The sequence below is a fragment of the Numida meleagris genome, chromosome Z (genome assembly GCF_002078875.1).
Source record: "Numida meleagris isolate 19003 breed g44 Domestic line chromosome Z, NumMel1.0, whole genome shotgun sequence".
Lineage (NCBI taxonomy): Eukaryota > Metazoa > Chordata > Aves > Galliformes > Numididae > Numida > Numida meleagris.
This window is the reverse complement of record NC_034438.1, coordinates 38,033,478-38,054,391: the sequence shown is the minus strand read 5'-3', so window position 1 is coordinate 38,054,391 and position 20,914 is coordinate 38,033,478. Positions and strand designations below refer to the sequence as shown.

General features: G+C 38.6%; 1 protein-coding gene and 1 long non-coding RNA gene across 7 annotated transcripts in view; one reads left to right on the top strand and one right to left on the bottom strand.

Moving 5' to 3' along the window:
- VPS13A (vacuolar protein sorting 13 homolog A) overlaps positions 1-11,749 on the bottom strand; it is a 94,572-nt gene extending 82,823 nt beyond the window's left edge. For all 5 annotated transcript variants that reach the window (XM_021380015.1, XM_021380016.1, XM_021380017.1 and 2 more), the window contains exons 1-7: positions 11,573-11,749; positions 4,161-4,204; positions 3,585-3,627; positions 2,503-2,598; positions 2,118-2,219; positions 1,458-1,567; positions 1,120-1,179 (exon numbers count right to left, since the gene is read on the bottom strand). In XM_021380015.1, the coding sequence (XP_021235690.1) occupies positions 1,120-1,179; positions 1,458-1,567; positions 2,118-2,219; positions 2,503-2,598; positions 3,585-3,627; positions 4,161-4,204; positions 11,573-11,672 (555 nt within the window). In that variant the 5' untranslated portion in view covers positions 11,673-11,749. The remainder of the gene's footprint in view (positions 1-1,119; positions 1,180-1,457; positions 1,568-2,117; positions 2,220-2,502; positions 2,599-3,584; positions 3,628-4,160; positions 4,205-11,572) is intronic.
- On the top strand, positions 11,845-20,115 carry LOC110389889. Of its 2 annotated transcripts, none has more exons than XR_002433431.1 (4): positions 11,845-12,936; positions 13,783-13,859; positions 16,211-16,306; positions 18,954-20,115. It is a non-coding gene; the product is annotated as an uncharacterized LOC110389889 (long non-coding RNA). The 2 variants fall into 2 exon arrangements; XR_002433430.1 differs by having other exon boundaries at positions 16,908-20,115.

Genomic DNA, 20,914 nt, shown 5'->3' with positions numbered 1-20,914 from the left:
TATTCTGCTGCTTACTAAATACCAGCATTTTATCATCACTGAAACAAACAAATAGAACAAACAGAACGATCATCATAATTAAACCCACAGAAATTAGAGCAACACCATCCTCTGATTTTGGACTATCAAGCCATTACTTTCTTAATCAGAAACTTCATCAGACTACCTTACCAAAAAAATACTTGTATGCATAAATGCAGTGACTGGCAGGCTGCACATAAGAACCAAAAGATTCCAGCACTAAAAACTGTTTTCCTTTACATCAATATTATTTATAGGCAAGCACTTTCAAAGGAGATAAAAAGCGACTGGAATTATTCTGTAATTCCAGAAGTAGCAGCTTAGTTCAAGCCCAACAGAAATCTTATCTGATGCTGTTCATTTTTAAAGCCAATGTGACAAGTACTTCAATAGCGATGTAGTAAGAGTACCAGTTTTCTTCATTATACAAAATTGTTTGGGGGAAGAGATTAGAAAAGAGCTATCCCTGCTTCTTGAATCTGCTATGAAAAAGAATTCATAAGACAACTAATTAATTCAAGAAAGTAGAACTTACTTAAATACCATTTCTTTACAATTATTAGTTATACAACAAAAGCCACAAAGTCAGAGCTACTCAGCATATTGCTCCTGCTAGCTACTCTTCCAGAATGAATCTATACAGTCCAAAATAACTACTATTCATACCATACACTGGAGCTCGCAGATTAAAGAACTCACTACAATTTGAAACAAGATGCCACTCTTTTTTTTTCATTTCCTTCTTTGGGACTCTTGTCAATTTCAATAAAACACTCATAGATTATGAACAGCACAAATTCAGAAAAGTCTGATTCCTTGCAACCACAGATTGCAAAGACAGAATAAAGGTTTCCTCCTAGAAGGCTGTTTCAAAGCCAGCATTTTATCTTTAATGGCAATATCCCCACTCCAATAATTGTGCTTGATTTGATAAACCAAATAGCTACCACTGTGCTTAGCCCATGATTACAGGAATTCTTCCATTAGACAATATGTTACCATATAGAAAAATTTAAATTATACATCAACATAATCTATATCATATACATCAACTTAACCTATATATCAACATGCTTTTTAGAGGAAAAATAAAATTACCTGCAAACTTAGGTTCTGAAGTGAAATACCAAATGACAAGGGGTTACTCCGATTCGTGATCTATTAAAGTGAGGGAAATACCAAAAGATTATCTTGTGCTTAAAATTTAGACTTGGAAATAAACAGACAACAGTAAATACACACACATATATAATATCTTCATGCCTTGGTACAAGCTTTTTATCAGTTTTCATTTTTTACTTTAAGACCATGAAACTTTAAAACCTTTAGTAGGATTCTGTCAACATACAAAATAACAGGGAAAAAAAATAAGGCAAGTTCCAAATTTGATATTGTTGTTCAAATTCCCTTATCTTATGATAGACAAAATCACTTACATCATCTTCATAGCGAACATGGATGTTGGAAATTTTCACTTGAAGATTTTTGATAACCTGAGTGACTAGTTTTTCTACGAAAGTGTCTTGTTTTTCTTCTTTTACTTTATCTAAGTTAAAAAAAATAATTTAATGTTCTGTTCAAATTTAAGAATTTTTAGACTTAAACCAGAAACAGCAACATCATAAAATTCATTTGACAGATACTTAAATTTTCTATTACTCTGTACTCTCATTTTTTAAAAACATTCTCTCTCAGTACGACCTGTAACATTTATATCCTCAGCCTACAAAGTTTCAGCCTATGATTTGATGCAGGTGATTCAGAAGTACATAAGTATGAGATGACAACCATCTTATATCTCCAGGATGAACATTTCACAGTATTGATGCCACCTACATACTCAAATTTCAAGACAGTATCTGATTTCCAAAGATGAACACTATTTCACACAAAATATTCAGCAGCTAACAGCTAAGTCAAATACTAATTAGGACAAATGTACAAACCCATAACTTTCTATAGGAAAATAAAGATCTGTAACAGTAGTTTAAGTATCAGGACAAACAAAAAATCGAGAATACTAAGTGAGAAACTCAACATCTTTTGGGATTAAAAATAAAAATAGCAATACTTTAATTAGCTGTTCCCACTCCTACCTTGGTCAGCTATTTTCTGCTTTGCTTCCTCTATCCTTTGCAGTTCCCTCTGCCTTGCTTCCGAAAGCTGCCTGGCCTCTTTTTCAGCATCATATTTTATGCCTAAATGCACAATATTAAAAGGTGAGATACAAAAAACTTCATGTTTTGGGATAGTTTTACAAAAGCAATTTTCCTCATATTTTGTTAATAATTCTACAACAACAAAAAATGAGTTGACTAAATCTAAACTGCTGAAGGACACTCCACTGACATTTACCTAGTTTGATTTGGTAGGAGTATCTACTCGAAATAAAGCTCGTGAAAGCAATATCAATCACCTACTAGACTTCTGAAATCCCATCCACCCATATTCACATTTTTTCCTCCGTATTTATAAACTTACTGGCTGTGGGCACAATAAGCAAATAAACTCCATCAAGAACTGCCTCAACAGGTTGAGTATAAAGGTTTTGCCATGGAATTTGTAGGTTAAGCTGACCTACAAACACAAAAGAAGAACACTGAGGTATACAGCCAAACAGCTGACTAGAAAAAAATTATTAGAAAAATAATTGACATTAACCACAAAAGCTCTAAACTATTACTTTACTGAACAGAAAAAATGGTGCATCTCAGGCAGGTTTCATTTGGATTGTCTGTTTTAAGTAGCATGCAAATAACATTCAACAAGTTTTCCGCATGAGCCAAATATGCAAGTCTGAAGTTCCTCTTCTTTCTCCCTTGAATTGCATAGACTCTTCACAACAATCTCTCATTTCTTCCAAATCCACTATAGCATCCTCACACACAAAAAAAAGAGGGTAACTCATACATTATCAGTCAGCCAAACATTGCCAAAACCAGAATTTTTAAAACATATATTTTTTCTTTCTCCATCAAAGAGTTTTAAATAGTGCATCCATGTCTATGAGCATGGTGATCCTGACATTACAGCATCCCTCATTCTTCATATAAGTGCCATTTTTTAAAAAAATATGAAGTTAGTCATGCACAAAAAGAAAATGATTTCCAGAGGAAGTCTAAGGGAAACACTGCGGCTTTAGACTTAGTTCACTTTAAGAAATGATTAACTTCTAAAAGGCAGTCAACTAGCAGTGAGAAAATATTTCATAAAAGGTAGAAGACAAAGGGAAGAGGGTGTCAAAATCAGTGATGAATCTTGCTGAAAAACAGGTGAGATCCATTTCTACTCAACTGCCCATGTTTGCTACACTTTCTTTTTTCATTAATGCTGATATGACTAAACATGACTCCATACATCTTAACTTTACATTTCAGCTCAAGGAAAGAAACTTCTGCAAAAAATGAGTTTTGTTTTTTTTTCAGAACAACAAAAAACAATCCTAGAATGTTCAAAGTACGAAAATCAAGAAAACTACTTGCTTACAATGTCTAAAGCCATACTCAAGGAAATGTAGTACATTTAGTAACTCGTGCATAAATGTATTACAAAACGTAACTTACCAATATGTCCTGCTTTAACCTTAAATGGCACATCCAGCTGACTCTGAAACAAAGTGTTTCAGAATATTTCAGCAACTTGTGAAATGTTGTCAAATATGAACAGAAGACAAAGATAAACTTAACAACAAATATACCACTTCAGCATTGGAGGAAAAAAAAAGTACCAAAATAAATAAATAAAACCAAGATGATGAATATAACAGAATGCACAAGCAATGGGTTACTGATTTAGACTGTTATGCCATGTCAGGCTAAACACATTCCCCACAGTAAATTTCTACCCCCATATGCTATAGAAAAAAAATGTCTTCCAGTACTCTTTTTTTATTTAAACAACATCCTGAGAGTTTTCTTTTTGCAAAATATGCTAATTGAAGCCAGCAAGTATATATGCTCATCTTAAACTTAATCTCAAACTCATTAGATAAAACTAGTACTGAAAAAAAAAAAAAAAGCAAGTTTTCATATAAGTGGCTGCACATCCTAAAATAAGAACAAGGAAAAAAGCAACCAAAAAGTGTCCTATTATTATTATTTTTTTTCGCAACAGTTTTCTCTTTGCTTTCATTAACTTACCAGTGCATTTTCTTTTATTTCAAGATTCTTCAGTGCAACGGCTCCTGAAAGCAAAAAAAAAAAGCCAATATGTAAAACTACAATAAGCAAAGTAGCAGCAGTGCACACTTAACAAGTCTTAGCTGTGGAAGACATCCACAACCCATAACTCAAATATCCACAAAAGATTATTAAGAACAGATTGTCCATTCACACTACAAAGCAATCTTTCTCTGAGATTTGCTTATGAATCTTCCACATCCATAAAAAAGAACCCAACATTCCTCGAAGTAAATAAATGGAGATGATCTTAGAGGCTTTTTTCAGCCTTAACGATTCTATGATTCTATGACTGTTGCATTTCATAAGGACCTATCTGAAATTAAAAGTTTGCTTCTTTTTCTTCAACCATCTGCTTCCCAGGCTCGTGGAAAGCCATGTTACAGCTTTTGCTTTATGCTGAATCTTTTTTCCCTGAAAAGATCTTAGATTTGCAAGTTCCTTTTGCAGTTTTATGACAGTTCATAGGAAGCACTGCAGTACACCTAATTTTTGAATGTCATAAGACAAGAATACCTTCAGTATCCTGAAAACACAGAAAATTCTAATTGCAGAGTCTGTTTTACAACATACTCAACATGAGGCACTTGACATCACAGAGGAACATCAGAAAGATGCAGGACATTCACCACTTGAAAGCATGCATAGTTTGAAGCAACATCTTCTGCAAACTCTTATGAGAAGGACAGAACATCTGCAATTGCTACCTTTGAATTAGGTGCATAGTCCAAACACATGCACATGGAACAGACACTTGATACCCCAAGCAGAGGCATAAATGAGATTCAGAAAACAAGAAGTGGATTACAAACCCGGAAGGGAACACAGCTTGAGATAGCAAATAAGATTTGATTGACCCAACAATATTTTCCTTTCGGACACACAAGTTAAAAATGGCCAAACATATCAGAGGACAGGACCTCCAACTACAGTAGGTATTCTTGCACTTACATGGTGATTATAGCTTTGGACTACTGCTCAAAGCAGTGCCAATTTGGGGAAGAAAGACTCTAATAACAGAAGTGCACACCGTGGTTCCAGTCGTTGAACCAATGTTGTAGAGATTTTCAGGTGAATTAACCTAACTATGCTGTGGTACTTACAAAATACTAAGTTTTTAATTATTTAATGTGGTCATCAGAGTAATCTACAGATAACAATTTCTGGTAGAATTTCATACATTTGACACATGCCACTATCAGCCTATCAAAAGAGATATATTTTGCAGAAGGATGGTTTTGAGCTGTGGGCTCTGCTTTTAAACCTTACAATACAAATATAGTGGCAGGAGCATTTGAAAAGGGGGAAAAAAAATACAAATAGAAAAGAACGGAAGCATTTCCAGCAGTACTCCACAGCCAGTCTACTAACTATGACAGCTTTTTACAGTCTTTGCAGGTAAAGACAAAGCAAAAGCTTTTATTTACTACTGGGGTCAGTTCTACACTAAACTTATTTCCAGACAAAACTCCTCCTGCACAGATCATTTTAGCACTCAGTAATGGAAGTTTCGTTATATAAGAGGAAACAAAGCAAAACATAAACAAAACATGCATTTTCCTTCTCCAAGAAGGCATTGTTGGTTGTATTCATGGTAAGTAATTCTGCCATGTACAGTGTAAAGGTTCACGTTCGTGATCAAATTACCACAGCTTAGATTTTTGCCTCCCAGTTCAGGCATATCTATCAGCAAACTCTAAGACTACATGACACATCAAGTAATTTAAATAGGTATAGTTTCTTTCACTTTCACTGTGAGCTAAGTAAACACTGCATTGCCTTTATGAACAGCTTTGGCGCATTCTGCATTTTCAGCTGAGACACACTACCTTAAGCTGCAACCACCAAAAGCCCTAATGCTTCTAAAAACAAATCATTGCAAAGCATGCAAGGATTATCGTCCCAAGCTCTTATAAAATACTTTTTTACAAGGCAAGCTATAGCTCATTTCACCTGAGTCCATCAAACTGGCAGGGAATAAGCACAGCATCAATACTGCTTCAAAAAAAATTTAACAACTCTATACAAAGAGTTGGGATGGGGAAGCCAGGTAAATTATTCTTCACTATTTTTCCCTGTATGTATGATTTTATGAGCATTAAGTTTTAAAGTTTTAGTTGAAATAATTAGGATAAATTAGTGATAATGATAATTATCACTAGTGATAGTGATTATGATAATTTCAATTCTAATGTAAATTTACCAAACATTTACTGAAATATTGCAACTTAAAAAAACCCTTGATTAAGGCTTTGAACACGCCAAACAGAGTATCAAAGCGCACAAAAGGCTACTGCAGCACTCTGTTTGGCACATTTTGGTAACATTTACATTTTCTGTACTTGACAGTGTGAAGAAGATATGAAGTAAACCCGAACTATTTCTCAAGTGCCAGACCTCAGCTGGTAACTAATTTCAACACTCACTCTTTGAAACATGGTAACTAACCATACCCGCATTCTCTTTCATTGCCCAAATGTGGACTGTATCACACTCCGCTGTTTCACTTGCCATTGAACATAACTGCAAGCGCAACTGGATTGTACCCTGCCTGTTGAAATATTTTTTTTAACAAGCTACTCTCAAAACCACAAGCAGTGAAATATGAGAATAAAACTCCATGTGGGACATAACACAGTGTCATGGTTTTATGATTTTCGGTTACTGGTACTCCACATCATAACATCATGTAATGAATGTACCTGGTTCTCAGAAGAGAAGGACTACTACATTCCCCACGGTACTTTGCTCCTATGTTACCATTTTCCAGCCAGAGGGAAAAGATAAAAGCTCGCAGTATAAAAACTTGCAGATCACAAAACCTTGTCCCTTTTTCCGCCATCTCTCGTCTTGGCAGTACCTCGCTCTCCAGCCGTCTTATCATCGGTAGTAGAGTAAGGCCTACCCTGATGTTGGGACATTCTCTCTCTCTGTATTGGATGTATCAGCTTAAATTGTAATTATATTGTATTATAGTGTGTTGTTTTGCATTCCGATATCTTATTTAGTAAATTAGTTTGTTTCTCCTCAGATTGTTGCTGCTGTTCTTTGCCCTCAGGGCCATCTCCTTACCCTTTTCCCCTTTTCCTGGGACGTGGGCCCATGGGTCCCCCATCCCCTTTGTCACGGAACCGGGCCGAACGCCTGTAAACCGTTGACACACAGCTACTGAATTTGACTGTCTCAGAGTACAGCCAATGGATTTTAATTGAAAAGATTCCAAAATACACTGTGATTTAGGGTTTGCTTTCGGTGTTTTTGGATTTGGTTTGTTTCCCATTGGGGAGCAGTTGGATGTTTCTCTGCATTGAACATAATAGTACATCTAGATAAAAAGATGAGTTAAAAAATTCCTAACTAAGCAACCTCTAAAACTCTGAATGCAGATAGTTGGTGTCGTATAAATATCTATGGTTAAATATGCAGGATTACAACCAAAACAATAATACAAGCTAAAACATTCATAAATACCTACAGTGTACGATTTACTAGGCCTACAAAAGAAACAAATTCTTAGCGTCACTGATCTCTGGACATTGCAACTAATTCAACAAAATCAAACATTTGTCCAAATACTTAATAAATTTTTATGAAGGTTTATGTTCTAATTTCAGACGCTCATAATATTAGTGTAATATTTAGTAAACCATTTCAGTTATGCCTCTTTAGTGAAATTTTGTTATCTATCTCAACAAAAGCTACAGGCAGGAGAAGGAAATCAATCCTCATAAAAATACTCTCATTTAACCTATGAACTCTAACATCTCTGCTGTCCTTGTAAGTAAGAAGGGTCAGAGGTGAGACTTGGGAAGGGAAGAGATATCAAAGACGACAGACATCAGGAACCTGAAATATCTCTGCTGATATCTGATCTGTATTGAACTGTTTTGCCCACACTTTAACAGAATTTATGCTTTTTACCAAGACTATCACATTACTGGTGTGAGCACAGCTTATGAAACCCTTTGATCACTTTGTACCAACAGCTGCCTTGCTAGTCATTTCCCACTTGTATCTGAGCTGCTCATTAGTCACATTTAAGCATACCTTCCAGATACAAACTGGGAGTCTTCGAGGGTTTGAGTGTCTGCCAGACACCTTCTGTACTGACATCCATTGTAAAACAGACCACGGAAGGCAGAAAAAACTACTGAGGTATCCCTCAGACAGTCCAAATGACTTTACTAATATGCAGAGACCACTCCTGCTATACCTGGACAAGGCATGGCATATAATAGTAGTAGTTATTTATTACACTAATACACACTGACAGAAAAAGTAGATAAGCACTTGTGTGCTCTTAAACTTGTGTCAAATATCTGCCTCTGTCAGCAGGCTGACGCAGATGTCCCAGTAAGAAACACCAGGTATTCAAATAACAAGTTAAGTACGATATGCTTGAGACATTAGCTAATAAGTAGGTGTGCCCAATTCAAAAGAGAGTTTTGAAGTGCAATCGAAACACTAAATAAGATTCCTTAAACCCAACCAAAAGAAACAGTAGTTCAACAGACTTCAGTGAAACAACTGTTCAGTTTCTCATAGTAGTTGGAAAGTTCAACAATTTTAACTTTCTCAAAGACAATAAGCAACACGTTAGATGACTTCAATCTTTTCTTCAGGTGTTAAAGTACAACTTTATGAAGTGTGACCTACTTAAAACATCTAACTAGATATTCATCTAACCTGTTGTTCTAAGAAAGCTGTATTAACACATAAAAAAAATTCCCTAAGTGACACTTTCTAAGCAAAGACCAGAACAAAACAAGGTTTACATCGCCAGCTTTCCCAGAACCATCCATTAAATAACTTTCCTTGGTGGCTGCCAAGCACAGTAAGTAACATTTTATTCTGCTGTTGTTAAGGAATACTTTTCTCAGGGAATACAATGGGTTTTCCCATTATATCTTTTTTAGAGCCTTTGCCTTTCCAGTGTCTGCCTTACATTTTTAAATAGCTTTTTTAATTTATACAGTTTGTCCTTCACTCTCCTTCCTGAATTGCCTTTTATATTTCAGGTCACTGAATTCTTGCAACTCTTTCAGCCATGAGTTTGCTTCTGGACACCTCACCTTAGGTTTCCAGATAGTTGGGATTTTTACCTTTCAATATGAGTTTTTTTGGTGAGGAAAAGAGAACATTTGAAAGCATTTCTAGTTATTACGGTGTACACGTGCAATGGTAGGAGCAGTATCATCATGCAACTTTGTGACACAAATTGAATTTCAATGGCTTTCATATCACACCCTGACTTCTCTCATTATGCAAAATTAAAATGAATGTTAAGCATGTTCCTTATGGTCATTAACAAAGCTCCCAAATTCACAGCAGAGAGAACTGTATGTACACGTTCACGGTCTACCAACAGAAGCTTACCAGTCTTAATGTAAACAAGCCAGCTATAAAATACATAGTGACATAACTCCTTCACCACAGCATCTTAAGGGGAAGGTACTTATGCTTTCGGTATTTCATCCATCAGTCCTGAAAATATACAGACTTTTTAAGATTTAATAAATTAATATACGCAGTGCCACGGCATCCAAAAGGCACGTGGCAAATACAGCAAATGGGAACTAAAGCACTTTCAGATCAACCAGAAGAACTTACAAACATACTAACTTTATACAAAATCTGAAGGAAAAAAAGTGCTAGTTTTTCTTAAAAAAAAAAAAAAGACAAAATCTAGTTCCACAACTTCAGCTATAAGAAACACAATAAAACTAACAGCAAACTTCACAAGGAACTATGTATATAAGAATCTATTAGTCAGTGACAGTGATATTTTTTTTTTTTTTTTTAGCTACCACTACTAATAGCCACTGCCTTTTAGTCAGAGGAATGCATTTTCTAGGTCCTCCAAGCTCTCTGGAGTGAAAAATATATTGCAGAGGAACATACCACTAAACACGGCAGAAGCTGCACATGCTTCAGACTTCATCCCTGGTAGACCACAAAAAAATAACTTTCTTCAGTTGACTCCTCACAGATGCTACACAGCAGTTCTCTAGGCATTTCTGAGCAAGAGGTATCACATATCTATTCTCACACACAGTAAGTATATGAACTATAGCTAACGTGCACCCGACCTGCTAAGAGCTACCTCACAGAAGCATGAGCTATGAGGACAAACCACCACTCATCTATGGAGCTGGAAAAACAAGTTTTATTTGTGATGTAAACACATAGCCCAGAATTTTTACAGAGTGATCCATATTTTGCAATAAATATTTTCCCTGCCTTCCCCGAATAGGAACTATGATAACTGAATAACTTTAGTTCACAGTGTGACACACTTCTGCCAGAATACACACTAACTCGGTCCTTTCAAAGAAGGCACAATCAACAAGTATGCTATATTTGGCCTTAATGCCACAGACTGAGGACAGTCCTTTCTCTGCAAGAGCTACGTGTGCTGGTGTGGTTTTAAGGCTCCGTACAGAGTCTGAAGTTTACAAAGATCCTATCAAGCCTTGACTAGCTGATGGCACGTCACCGCAGAGATGAAACCAAATAAAAAAAACACCATTCCAAAAACCAGAAGAGCAAAATAAAAACGTCTAAGATGCAAAAAAGCTTCTGGAGAAGCCTACAGAATCTGATCCACGTACATGAAGGCCTAAGAATGGAACTACAGGCAAGGAACAGACTGGGGATGCTTCATACCTGCAAACGTACAAAAAAACTTCACCTCCGCTTGCTTTTGCAGGCGTTGCAGACACCTGGAATGCACATACGCAGCTGACTCAGGGGCGCCTGCACACGCACCTGTTACGTGTGGGCGTCTTCCTTCTTTCGTGCTTACTTATCCCAACGCACAGAGGCTGCCGCCGCCGTCTTCTCGCGGCACACTGCAGCCGGAGCACCGCCCGGTCCGACGCCAGCAATGGAGCGCGGCCGCTTACCCAGTCTCCCGCACCACGGCAGCGACAGCCAACTGCCGCCGCTGCCTGCGCCGGCACTTCCACCGGCGCACTGCCGGCACGAAACCGCTACCAGAACCGGCGCTGCTTATTTTTAGTTTCTTATTCCCGGACAGGGACGAACTCGATGCAACCAGCATGCCTCCCGAGCGAAGTGCGCCCCCGCTCCGCGTCCGCGCCGGTCTTCGGCCGGAGAGGCTTGCCCGCCGGCCGGGCAGAGAGGCGAGGCCGCTCCCCGCCAGGCGCCTCTCGCTCCCGCCCGCGCGGCGCCTCCATGCCGCAACCGCCTCCCTGCCGAACAGCCCCAGGCTCCTCGGCGACAACTTTGCGCCGCTAAAGCCCGAGCAAGTGGAGGGGCGGCGGGGGACGGCGGAGAACAGCGCGGCTCGTCACGGCACGGCCCGAGCGGGACACGCCGCCCGGATCACACCCTATCGCGGCTGCCCATACCTCCCCAGATGCCCAGCTTCAGCTGGGAGCTGTCTAGGTTCACTACGTAGTCACCGAGGAAACGGTTCAGGACGTCCACCACCAGCGATTCAAACACCATCCTGACCCCCGCCGCTCCTCCGCCCCGGCGCGGCCCAGGCGCAACCCCGCCCTGCCCCCTCCGCCCTCACTGCGGCGCCCGGCCCCGCCCCCGCCACTCGTGGGGCGTGCCTCTCTCGCCACGCCCACCCGCTGCCGCGTTCCTGCGCACATCCTCGATCCCCAGCCGCGCGCAGGCGCGCTGCGTGGGGGTTGGGGGTCGGGGCCTCCCGTGGGCGCGCAGGCGTGGTGCAGGCCGAGTGGGCGGGGACAGGCTTTTTTCAGGGCTCCGGGTGGGGTTGGGCTGGATTTCAGGCGGAGTTGGGGAGGTGTCGTGTCGGCTAGCTGGCGTGGAGACTGCTTTAAGAGATCAAGCACCTTGTCCTGGGAGCTTAAATGTTGTAGCAGTTACAGTTTTTAGTGCAAAGGTTTGTGTGTATTTCTTTAAGGAACTCCATTTTTCCTCAGGCTAAGTAGGGACTGAGGTTACTGCTTTTCTTCGCCCTTTGCGGTGGCCGGGCTATTATTAGCAGTGTGACTAAACCTGGTTGAATTTCAGATGCATCTCCAGAAGCTGGTCCTCTGTAGTCTGCTGGGCTGGGATCTGCTGAATGGAGCTCGGGAATTGGGTCATGGCCACCATCAGCGAATGCTTCCCGAGGCCTTCTGCACAAGTTCTGGTGTGTCAAGCTGCCTCTGTGCATTTTCTGAATGGAAGGATATAATTATTACCCAGCTTTTTCCTAGAATGGCAATAATTAGCTTCAAATTAGATAATAATGATTTATGAATAAGATAAACACAGGATTTTTTATAGCCTGTTGTATTGGGCTCATGGGGTTTTGGCAGTGGGGGAGCCTTTGTGAGAAGGGACCGGGGCTCCTGTGTGAGTCAAAGCCAGCTCCAGACAGCAGTCAGACCTGCTGCTGGCCGAGATGGAGACCATCGGCAGCACTGGTGGTGCCTCTGTAATAATGTATTTTAAAAAAGAGAAAGGTAAGTATGTAAATGTGAGAGATCAGCCCTCCAGCCCCCAAAGTGAGCACAGAAGATAATGCTCCAAGTGCAGAGCAGCAGCTCCCTGCAGGCCAGGAGAGGCCCACGGAGGAGCAGGCTGTCCCCTGCAGCCCGTGGGCACCACACGAAGCCAATATCCACGTGCGGACGTGAAGGAGCCTGCAGTGCAGTAGTGGGTGAGGCCTGAGGGAGGCACAGCCCATGGAGAGCCCTGCAGGTAGAGCTGCAGCCTGTGGGTCCCGTTCTGGAGGAGTCCGCCATGATGGACAGTAAGTAGCCCATGGAAAGGACTTGTGCTGGACCGGTTTATAAAAAAGCCACATGCTTGAGTGGAGAGAGAATGTGAGGAGGGCGTGGCAGTTATGAAATTTTATGAATTGACTCCAACTCTCAGTAGCCATCCTACATGCTTAGGCAGTGCAGTGAAGGAGGCAGAAGAGCCCAGTGCAGACAGTTGAGGTTGAGGCTGGAAAGAAGGGAGGAGTGGGGGAAGGTCTTAGTTTGGTTTCTCAATGTCCTACTTTATTATTTAGTTGGCAGTAAATTTAATTAAGCTTCTCCAAGTTTAATCTGTTTTGTCTGTGAGGCTAATTGGTGAATGATAGTCCTGTCTTAACACAGGAGCTCTTCCACCTTATTTTCTCCACCTGTCCAGTTGAGGAGAGGGGCTGAGGGAGTGCCAGGGTGAGCATCTGACAACCAGCCTAGGTCAGCTCACTGCAAATACCATGGCAACAAAGAAAATTCAGGAACATTTTTCTCCCTGACCCCTGTTGTTAATGACACTTGTCAGCAATTGGTTAAAGTGAAATGCAATGATGTAAGCAACAATGAAACATGCTTATTAATATTTTTGAAAGATAAAATGAGCTGAAACAATGTTGGCTGTGGCATGTTTGTTCAGTGTGAGCTGGTCTCTTGCTGATATCTTTAGGCAGAAGATGCTGGTTTCTACTTCTAAAGTGATTCACAGAGCAGAAAGAGAACATTGATGTTCTTTCTCTTTGCTTACCAAAAGTGAATTGAATATAGCTATGCTCTTTCAAAAGCTTTGAAAATATATTTCAGAAGTTTTTGTCATGTTGAAAATGGATGTTGCGTTTCATTCTTACTAGATGACCTGAAAAGTCCCTCGCAGCCTCAGCCTTTATGCAATTCCATGATCTGCTCTTCACAGGACAAAGAATAAGCAGTAAGTTAAGATTCTTTTTTCCATGTGCCTATAAAGCCTTTGTGATAAGAAAGAGATAATGAATATTTAAAACTCAAAAAATAAAAATCCCAACATGGTGGACTTTTTAATTTGGTGCAAATTGTAGGTGGATTTGTAGAAAGAAAGACTTGTAGAATATTGATCCGTAAGGGATAAAGCAAGGAGTCATGCCGAAACGGTAGGTAGAGGCCTAAACATCATAGGTTCAAAGATTTAATAGGAACTTGATAGGAATTAAGTGATGTTATTTGCTGCTTTTAAACAAGGCCCAAATATTTAAATAAAATTTAGGGTGAATTAATATCTGGATTTAGTTGCAGTCTGTTATTCATCAAAGGTCAACTATCAAACAACTGTTTTAGGGTATACTTGCACTGAAAAGTTTTTTTTTTGTTTTGAAAACAAATTCCTCTTAATGTAACTGTTTTCAGATAGGTGCTTTAAAAAAAAAAGTGTTCCTTTCTGTTAGTGTCACTGTAACTTCATATCTAAATAGTAAATGACTGCCAGAAATGATACACTTCAATTCCTTCATATAGTAATAATACATATCACATTTCTTGATCATTCCTTTTGCTGTAGCATGTGTTCAGGTACTTACTTACAGCCTGCAGCCTTAGTAATGTGTCATCTCCCCCCAATATGCAGAATTCTTTACAAAGCATCAGTTTCACTTAACGAAGCATGTTTACATCACGGATATTGTTACTCTTCTTTCCTTACCAACACGTGGAATGAGAGGGAGACTGAAAGAAGTAGACAGACAATTAAAAAAAACCTCATGCTATCTTACTGGCACTTGGATTCCTTCAAAATGTATTATGTATTGTTTGAAGAAATTGCAATCTCTGCATTTCCAATTCTTGGGTTTAGCACTTTCTTCCCTTGTGTCATGGTTTTGTGATTTTTGGTTATTGGTATTCCACATCATAACATCATGTAATGAATGTACCTGGTTCTCAGAAGAGAAGGACTACTACATTCCCCACGGTACTTTGCTCCTATGTTACCATTTTCCAGCCGGAGGGAAAAGATAAAAGCTCGCAGTATAAAAACTTGCAGATCACAAAACCTCGTCCCTTTTTCCGCCATCTCTCGTCTTGGCAGTACCTCGCTCTCCAGCCGTCTTATCATCGGTAGTAGAGTAAGGCCTACCCTAATGTTGGGACATTCTCTCTCTCTGTATTGGATGTATCAGCTTAAATTGTAATTATATTGTATTATAGTGTGTTGTTTTGCATTCCGATATCTTATTTAGTAAATTAGTTTGTTTCTCCTCAGATTGTTGCCGCTGTCCTTTGCTCTCAGGGCCATCTCCCTACCCTTTTCCCCTTTTCCCTTTACCCAGGGCGTGGACCCGTGGATTCCCCATCCCCTTCGTCGCGGAACTGGGCTGAACGCCCGTAAACCGTTGACACCTTGAGAGGCAGCAATAGCAAAAATAAACATTTCAGTAGTAAAACCAGAATGTGATCAGCAAGGTAGATACATCAAATGTAACTGTCTGTGCACTAATACATGTACACAAGAACATTTATGCAGCAGTCTTGCTGTAGATGTCTTACACAAAAACATAAATATTTCTTCTAAGAGGTCTTTTGAGAAAAGTATAAACAGGGCACTTATTTTGTGACTAATCCACATGTTTTCTTATTCAGCTGTGAGAGAGCTGACTGTTAAAATCATCTACAGTTTATTCCTGTCAACTTACTCTTCCAAAGCTGGGCTTTGGCAGCATGTATCCTAATATATCCTATTTTCTTCTGGCATTTAGTTTTGCAAATTAACTTTCTTTTGTCAGTCTGCAGCTACATAGGGTGTAAGTAAAGCATCTTTGCTTTATTCAAATGTTCTGCAGAGGGCATTCTTAAGTTAAGAAAACAGAGGTGTTCTAGATTGAGTATCATTCATATTCATAGAATCCTGGAACAGCTTAGATTGGAGGGGACCTTAAAGGTCATCTGGTTCCAACCTCGTGCCACAGGCAGGGTTGCTAAGTCTGGCTGCTCAGGATCCTGTCCAACCTGGCCTTGAATGCCTCCAGGGATGGGGCATCCACAGCTTCTGTGGACAGTATGTGTCAGTGCCTCACCACCTTCTGAGTAAAAAATTTCTTCTAGTGTCTAACTTAAATCTCCCCTCTTATTTTAAAATTTAAAATATCTACCCTTCCACTGCAATCAGCTGTTCATGAGAGAAAAACCTCTCTACTAGACACTCCAGTATGAACTCCAACATGAATCACAGAATCGCAGCATGGTTGTGTTGGAAGGGACCTCAAGATAAAGTTTTCATTTTCTAACTGCAGCAATTTTTTTTTGGTATGACAGATCCCTCCACTGCCCAAAATATTAGCACAGCAATCTTGACAGCCGTCAGCTAGCCTTGAAGATCTACTAAAAAAACTGCTTACTGTTGATGACATGGTAAGTCTCATGTAGGAGCCCATGGATAAATATGTCATTCAAACTAATTACTCATATATTCAAAATCAGTAACAATTGCAGATTTGCCAAGGCAAGGAGATTAAATCTGTTTTCCTCTCATCCCCCTTCATGAGTCACACCTCATAGCATGATTTCAACCCTGGCTGGGCAGTAGCTGAAGAGTAAGGAAAGAATTACATCAAATAGAGTAGTATCTACTGACTACCTATCCAGTTAAGTAAACCAAAATTTCTCCTTGGGATTTCCTTGGAATTTGAGAGCCCTGTCTGTGTACATGATGCAGTCATGGACAAATGGACAGCGATTTTCGCCTTGATCTATTGTTATCTATGTTCCTGCAGACCCCATAGATATCTATTAACAATCCATTTTTCTTCCAAATTTATGGTTAAAGTTGCTGATACCATGGTAACACTTCTCTTCCATAGCAAAATTGGATGAGTTTTAGCAGCCAGGTTCCTGGTTCAAGTTATGCCTGGAGGCTGCAGCCTTCTTTATGTAGATGGGGGATCATAGCTTTCTGTTGAGTGCTGCATTAATGCTACTCAAGTTTATGCAGAAGTGACTCAACATCCCACAGGTCTGCCAGGATGACAAGTCACTTGCAGGATACAGTGTTGTCCTGTGTTACAGAACAACTACTGACAGCCTTTTCAATCCCATACTGGAGTTCGGGCAAGTAAATCTACTGATAATCAGAAATGTCTTCGACATTTTTTCTGTTTTTGTCTTTATCAAAAACCTCTGTATTCCAGGATCAAATGAAGTCATGTAACTTTAGGCATTCTGACATCATTCCATTTATTTTCATCTTCATAAATGCAGTGTTTAATGCTGTCTCTTCCATGTTGCAGTCAGTATTTTGAAAATGGCTTAAGTTCAAAGAAACAAGAATGGTGGTGAATAAAACAGGATGGACTGTGAACCTCACTTTATCCCCTAAACCAGAATTCCATTAATTGTACAGAGATGTCAAAATTAATGAATTATTTTAGAATGCACTCGTAACTGCAGTACAAGCACTCACTGCAGGATGTCTTGTTTCTGAATCTCTCAGAGGTCTGTGATTTTTATCTCTTCAGAATCAGCTGAATCATAGTGCAACAACAGTCTGTTTGCACAACCGTTTCCCTCAGGACAAGGTGAAGTGTATATATATCCTAACCTACTTCAGTTACGCAAGCAACAATATAGTGAATACTGGAAAGTGTAATAATCTTACATTAATAAATCCATAGTACTGAGGAAGGTGTGCAAATTGCTTAAATTATTTGAAACTCAGAGTTAAAACCACCCCTGAATTTCCCTTTTGATCATTGCATGCTATAAAATCCCTGAGGTCTGCTTGGCAGAAATACATTTTAGCTTAATTTAAACCTAGTTTTTGCAGTTCCATGAACAAACTAGAGAATAAACGCATTCTTTTTGCCATCATCAAATGTGTTGTGGTGCTTTGATGAAATAGAAACTTTCAAAGTCCGGTAGGCTTCTGCGCAATCTCTTAATGGGAATGACTCTGATCTTCAGGTTTTATTCAGTAGATCCCTAATGTGAACTGCACCTTACACCCATTAGATGGGAACTGCTCTCTCTTGCTGATGTTTGCTGGCAGGAATTAGCAGTTGCTCACAGCTCTACCATCAAATATCTATTTTTTTTATGCCTAAATAATTATAAAAATCTGGCCCTATACGTGAATGATTAACAGAAGAGAAACCACAAAGTAGGAGTTTCCTACCTTAACTGAAGAGCAGATATACGCCAAAGCAGAGAAATGTATAACTTAGTCTGTAATAGCAAGGATGATAATTAAGCCAAAATATATTCTGCCCACAATTTGTCTCTCTTTTACTGTAAATGTGTACAAGTAAGAGGTACATATGCAGATGTTTTTAGGTGCAGAGTCCTGACTGCAAGAGTAAGAGCGATACTTCACTATTTGCACTGAGATCCTATACCTGTATTAGAAAGCAAGAACCTCAATCTTTCTGCTTCACCTACAGGCATTTCTAATGAGATCAGTTACGAATCATATAGATATTTGACAACATAATCTGGAGGCACATTGCATACAACATAAAATATTTTTCTTAATCAGATCTAAGACTATAATACTTGAAGTTATAATTCGTTGATGTAATTATTTCTATTTCAGATGTTATTTTCAAATACTGAAGTCCTTTTTAAGTTCCTTACTCATACTTAATCTCTCTAACCGATAACATTACCCTACAGTAACTAATTTACAAACCTTATCCTGTAATTTTGCTGTAAGGAAAAATCTGTAGTGGATAGAACACTTGAAACTGTAACAATCAATTAATTCCAAGGGAAGCCCGGGTTTTTGCCAAAGAATGAGTCAGTTTTCATTGTAGTTCCTTTGCTCAGGCCTTTAAGTATCAAAACCTTTAGATCTCTTACAATCATGTGATTAAAAAAAAAGCTCATTAAAAATAAGAATTTTGCTGTTTTCAATAACTGCATTTCACTGCTTTTGGAATTTCTGTGGGACTTTGGGGAAATGGGATCAGGACATGATAAAATTACAGTAATGTCTTTTGCTTTAAATGTAGTAGCTAGCATGAAAATGCTTTTTGTCAATCTGCACAGGATTCTCTTTTTCCAGTACAGTTTCCTCACAGTAGATGAAATCTGGAGCAGAAAACAGCATAAGGCATGAACCTCAATATTTTATCAGATACTCACAGCTGCCGATGGTAGATCAGCATTTTTCTGTAGAAGACACACATTTGTTTTGCCAAGTTGTCTTGGATGTCGTGGAGTTACTATGACTAATAAATTTAATCGGTGAGGAATTTGAAGCTGAAATCATCATAAACAGAACAGTGTGACATATTCTTCTCATAATGGGCAGTACTTTCTTGTAAGAATATGTCTTACCTGTTTCATGTGAACTTAGTGATAGTGTCTGCATATCATTGTTTGGAACAGATTTCATACACATTTACTTTGAAGTTTCTTCTTCTTGTGTTGTTATGGTGGCTGCAAAATCTGAGTGGAATAAAGATTCCTTTGCAAATGTCCCAGGAATTCAGAAATACCATGCTTAGGGTTTTGCTGTGTACCAAATCCATGTGATTGAATTAATGTTTTTCCATTTAATTTTTTGTTATTATTGTTGCTGTATTTTACCTAATTGATTATTATTAATAATTATGCTTTTGTTTCATAATCAGCAAGCAACATTTTGAACATTCTTCAAAGTTTTTTTTTAATTAATGCAGGACATTCCCGTAGATGTTAGAGATACCAGCCAGATTCTTAAAATATTCACTGGTCTTGATAGTTTAGGAGGATTAAAGACTCTGGAAATCTTTTCTGAAGTCAAGACATCTCTTGGCAATTTGGAACTTCTGTCCTGTGAATTTGCACTTCTGTTGAAATTCTTTTTTTTTTTTTCACTAGATGGGCTTATTGCAGTGTTTGTTTGATTTTAGTCTTCTACATAATTTTCTGAAGGATTATCAGGGTTGATAGAAACCTGTTTAGAAATGATGTGTGGAAAATAATCATGAAAAAGCAGGAGAAGTACTGTTAAAAGTTCTGGTTTTATTTCCACTAAATGTATTTGAAGCAGACAGCACAGATACTGTATGGTCAGCAGAAAATGCACTAAATGAAATTGCGGTCTGAAAAGCAATAGACGAGACATTTTTGTAATGTATTTGGCATATTGACAGATCTTCTAATTGATTAAAAGAACTGATGGAGTACTACATTTAAAATTACATGTGCTCTTTTGATATAAATAAATGCAGTTTACAGAAGATTTCAGATGTTTCCATTTCATTTAAAAATCACTAAATCACTCATAAGCACTTAAAAGCAACATGACTTAGAAGGAAAAATAGAATTGAAAATACTATATTTGCATCTACAAAATAGTACAAATTTGTCTTACCATCTGGAAATAGAAATGTGGCACTGTTGGCAGGATGAATTTATAATATGGCACACTGAACATATTTTGTTTTGCTTCCTTGTCTTTCTCTAGACTCGTGAGAGTTCTTGTCAGACAACACAAGGCATCACAAATAAAGCTCAGTTTTCAGTTAATGCCAGTGGACTGATTCAAGAAATTACTATTGATGGGAATGCTTAATTTCAGTAAGACGGTACCATCTTACCTTTGAGACTGAGAAGCAAAATGGGTTACTGTGGTTTCTAGTTGGCCAACGTTTGCTTTATTTCAGATGTTGTGTTAGAATTAAGCCCAGATATATTTCCTACAATTACAGGCTTTTTCATAAGCACGTAGTTTGTCACTTGAATTGATAGCTGCATGAAAAGTAGATTAACTCTAAACATAGGTTAGATATAGAATTGTGCTATATGCTTAGCTAGTTGATGAGCACTTTCTTGTGTCCTGCATTATGGGATCCTATGTTGTTTTTAAAATCAGTATAGATTTGTTAAAATGCATTTCATTTATCTGATTCTTAATGCCTACTACATTGAAAAAAAATTTAATCTTTCTTCACTTGCAACAATAATTTTATTATTGTCTTGAAATGGCTTCAATGATCTTTAAGTATTTTTGTTTCATTGTAATGCCTACCTTACTAG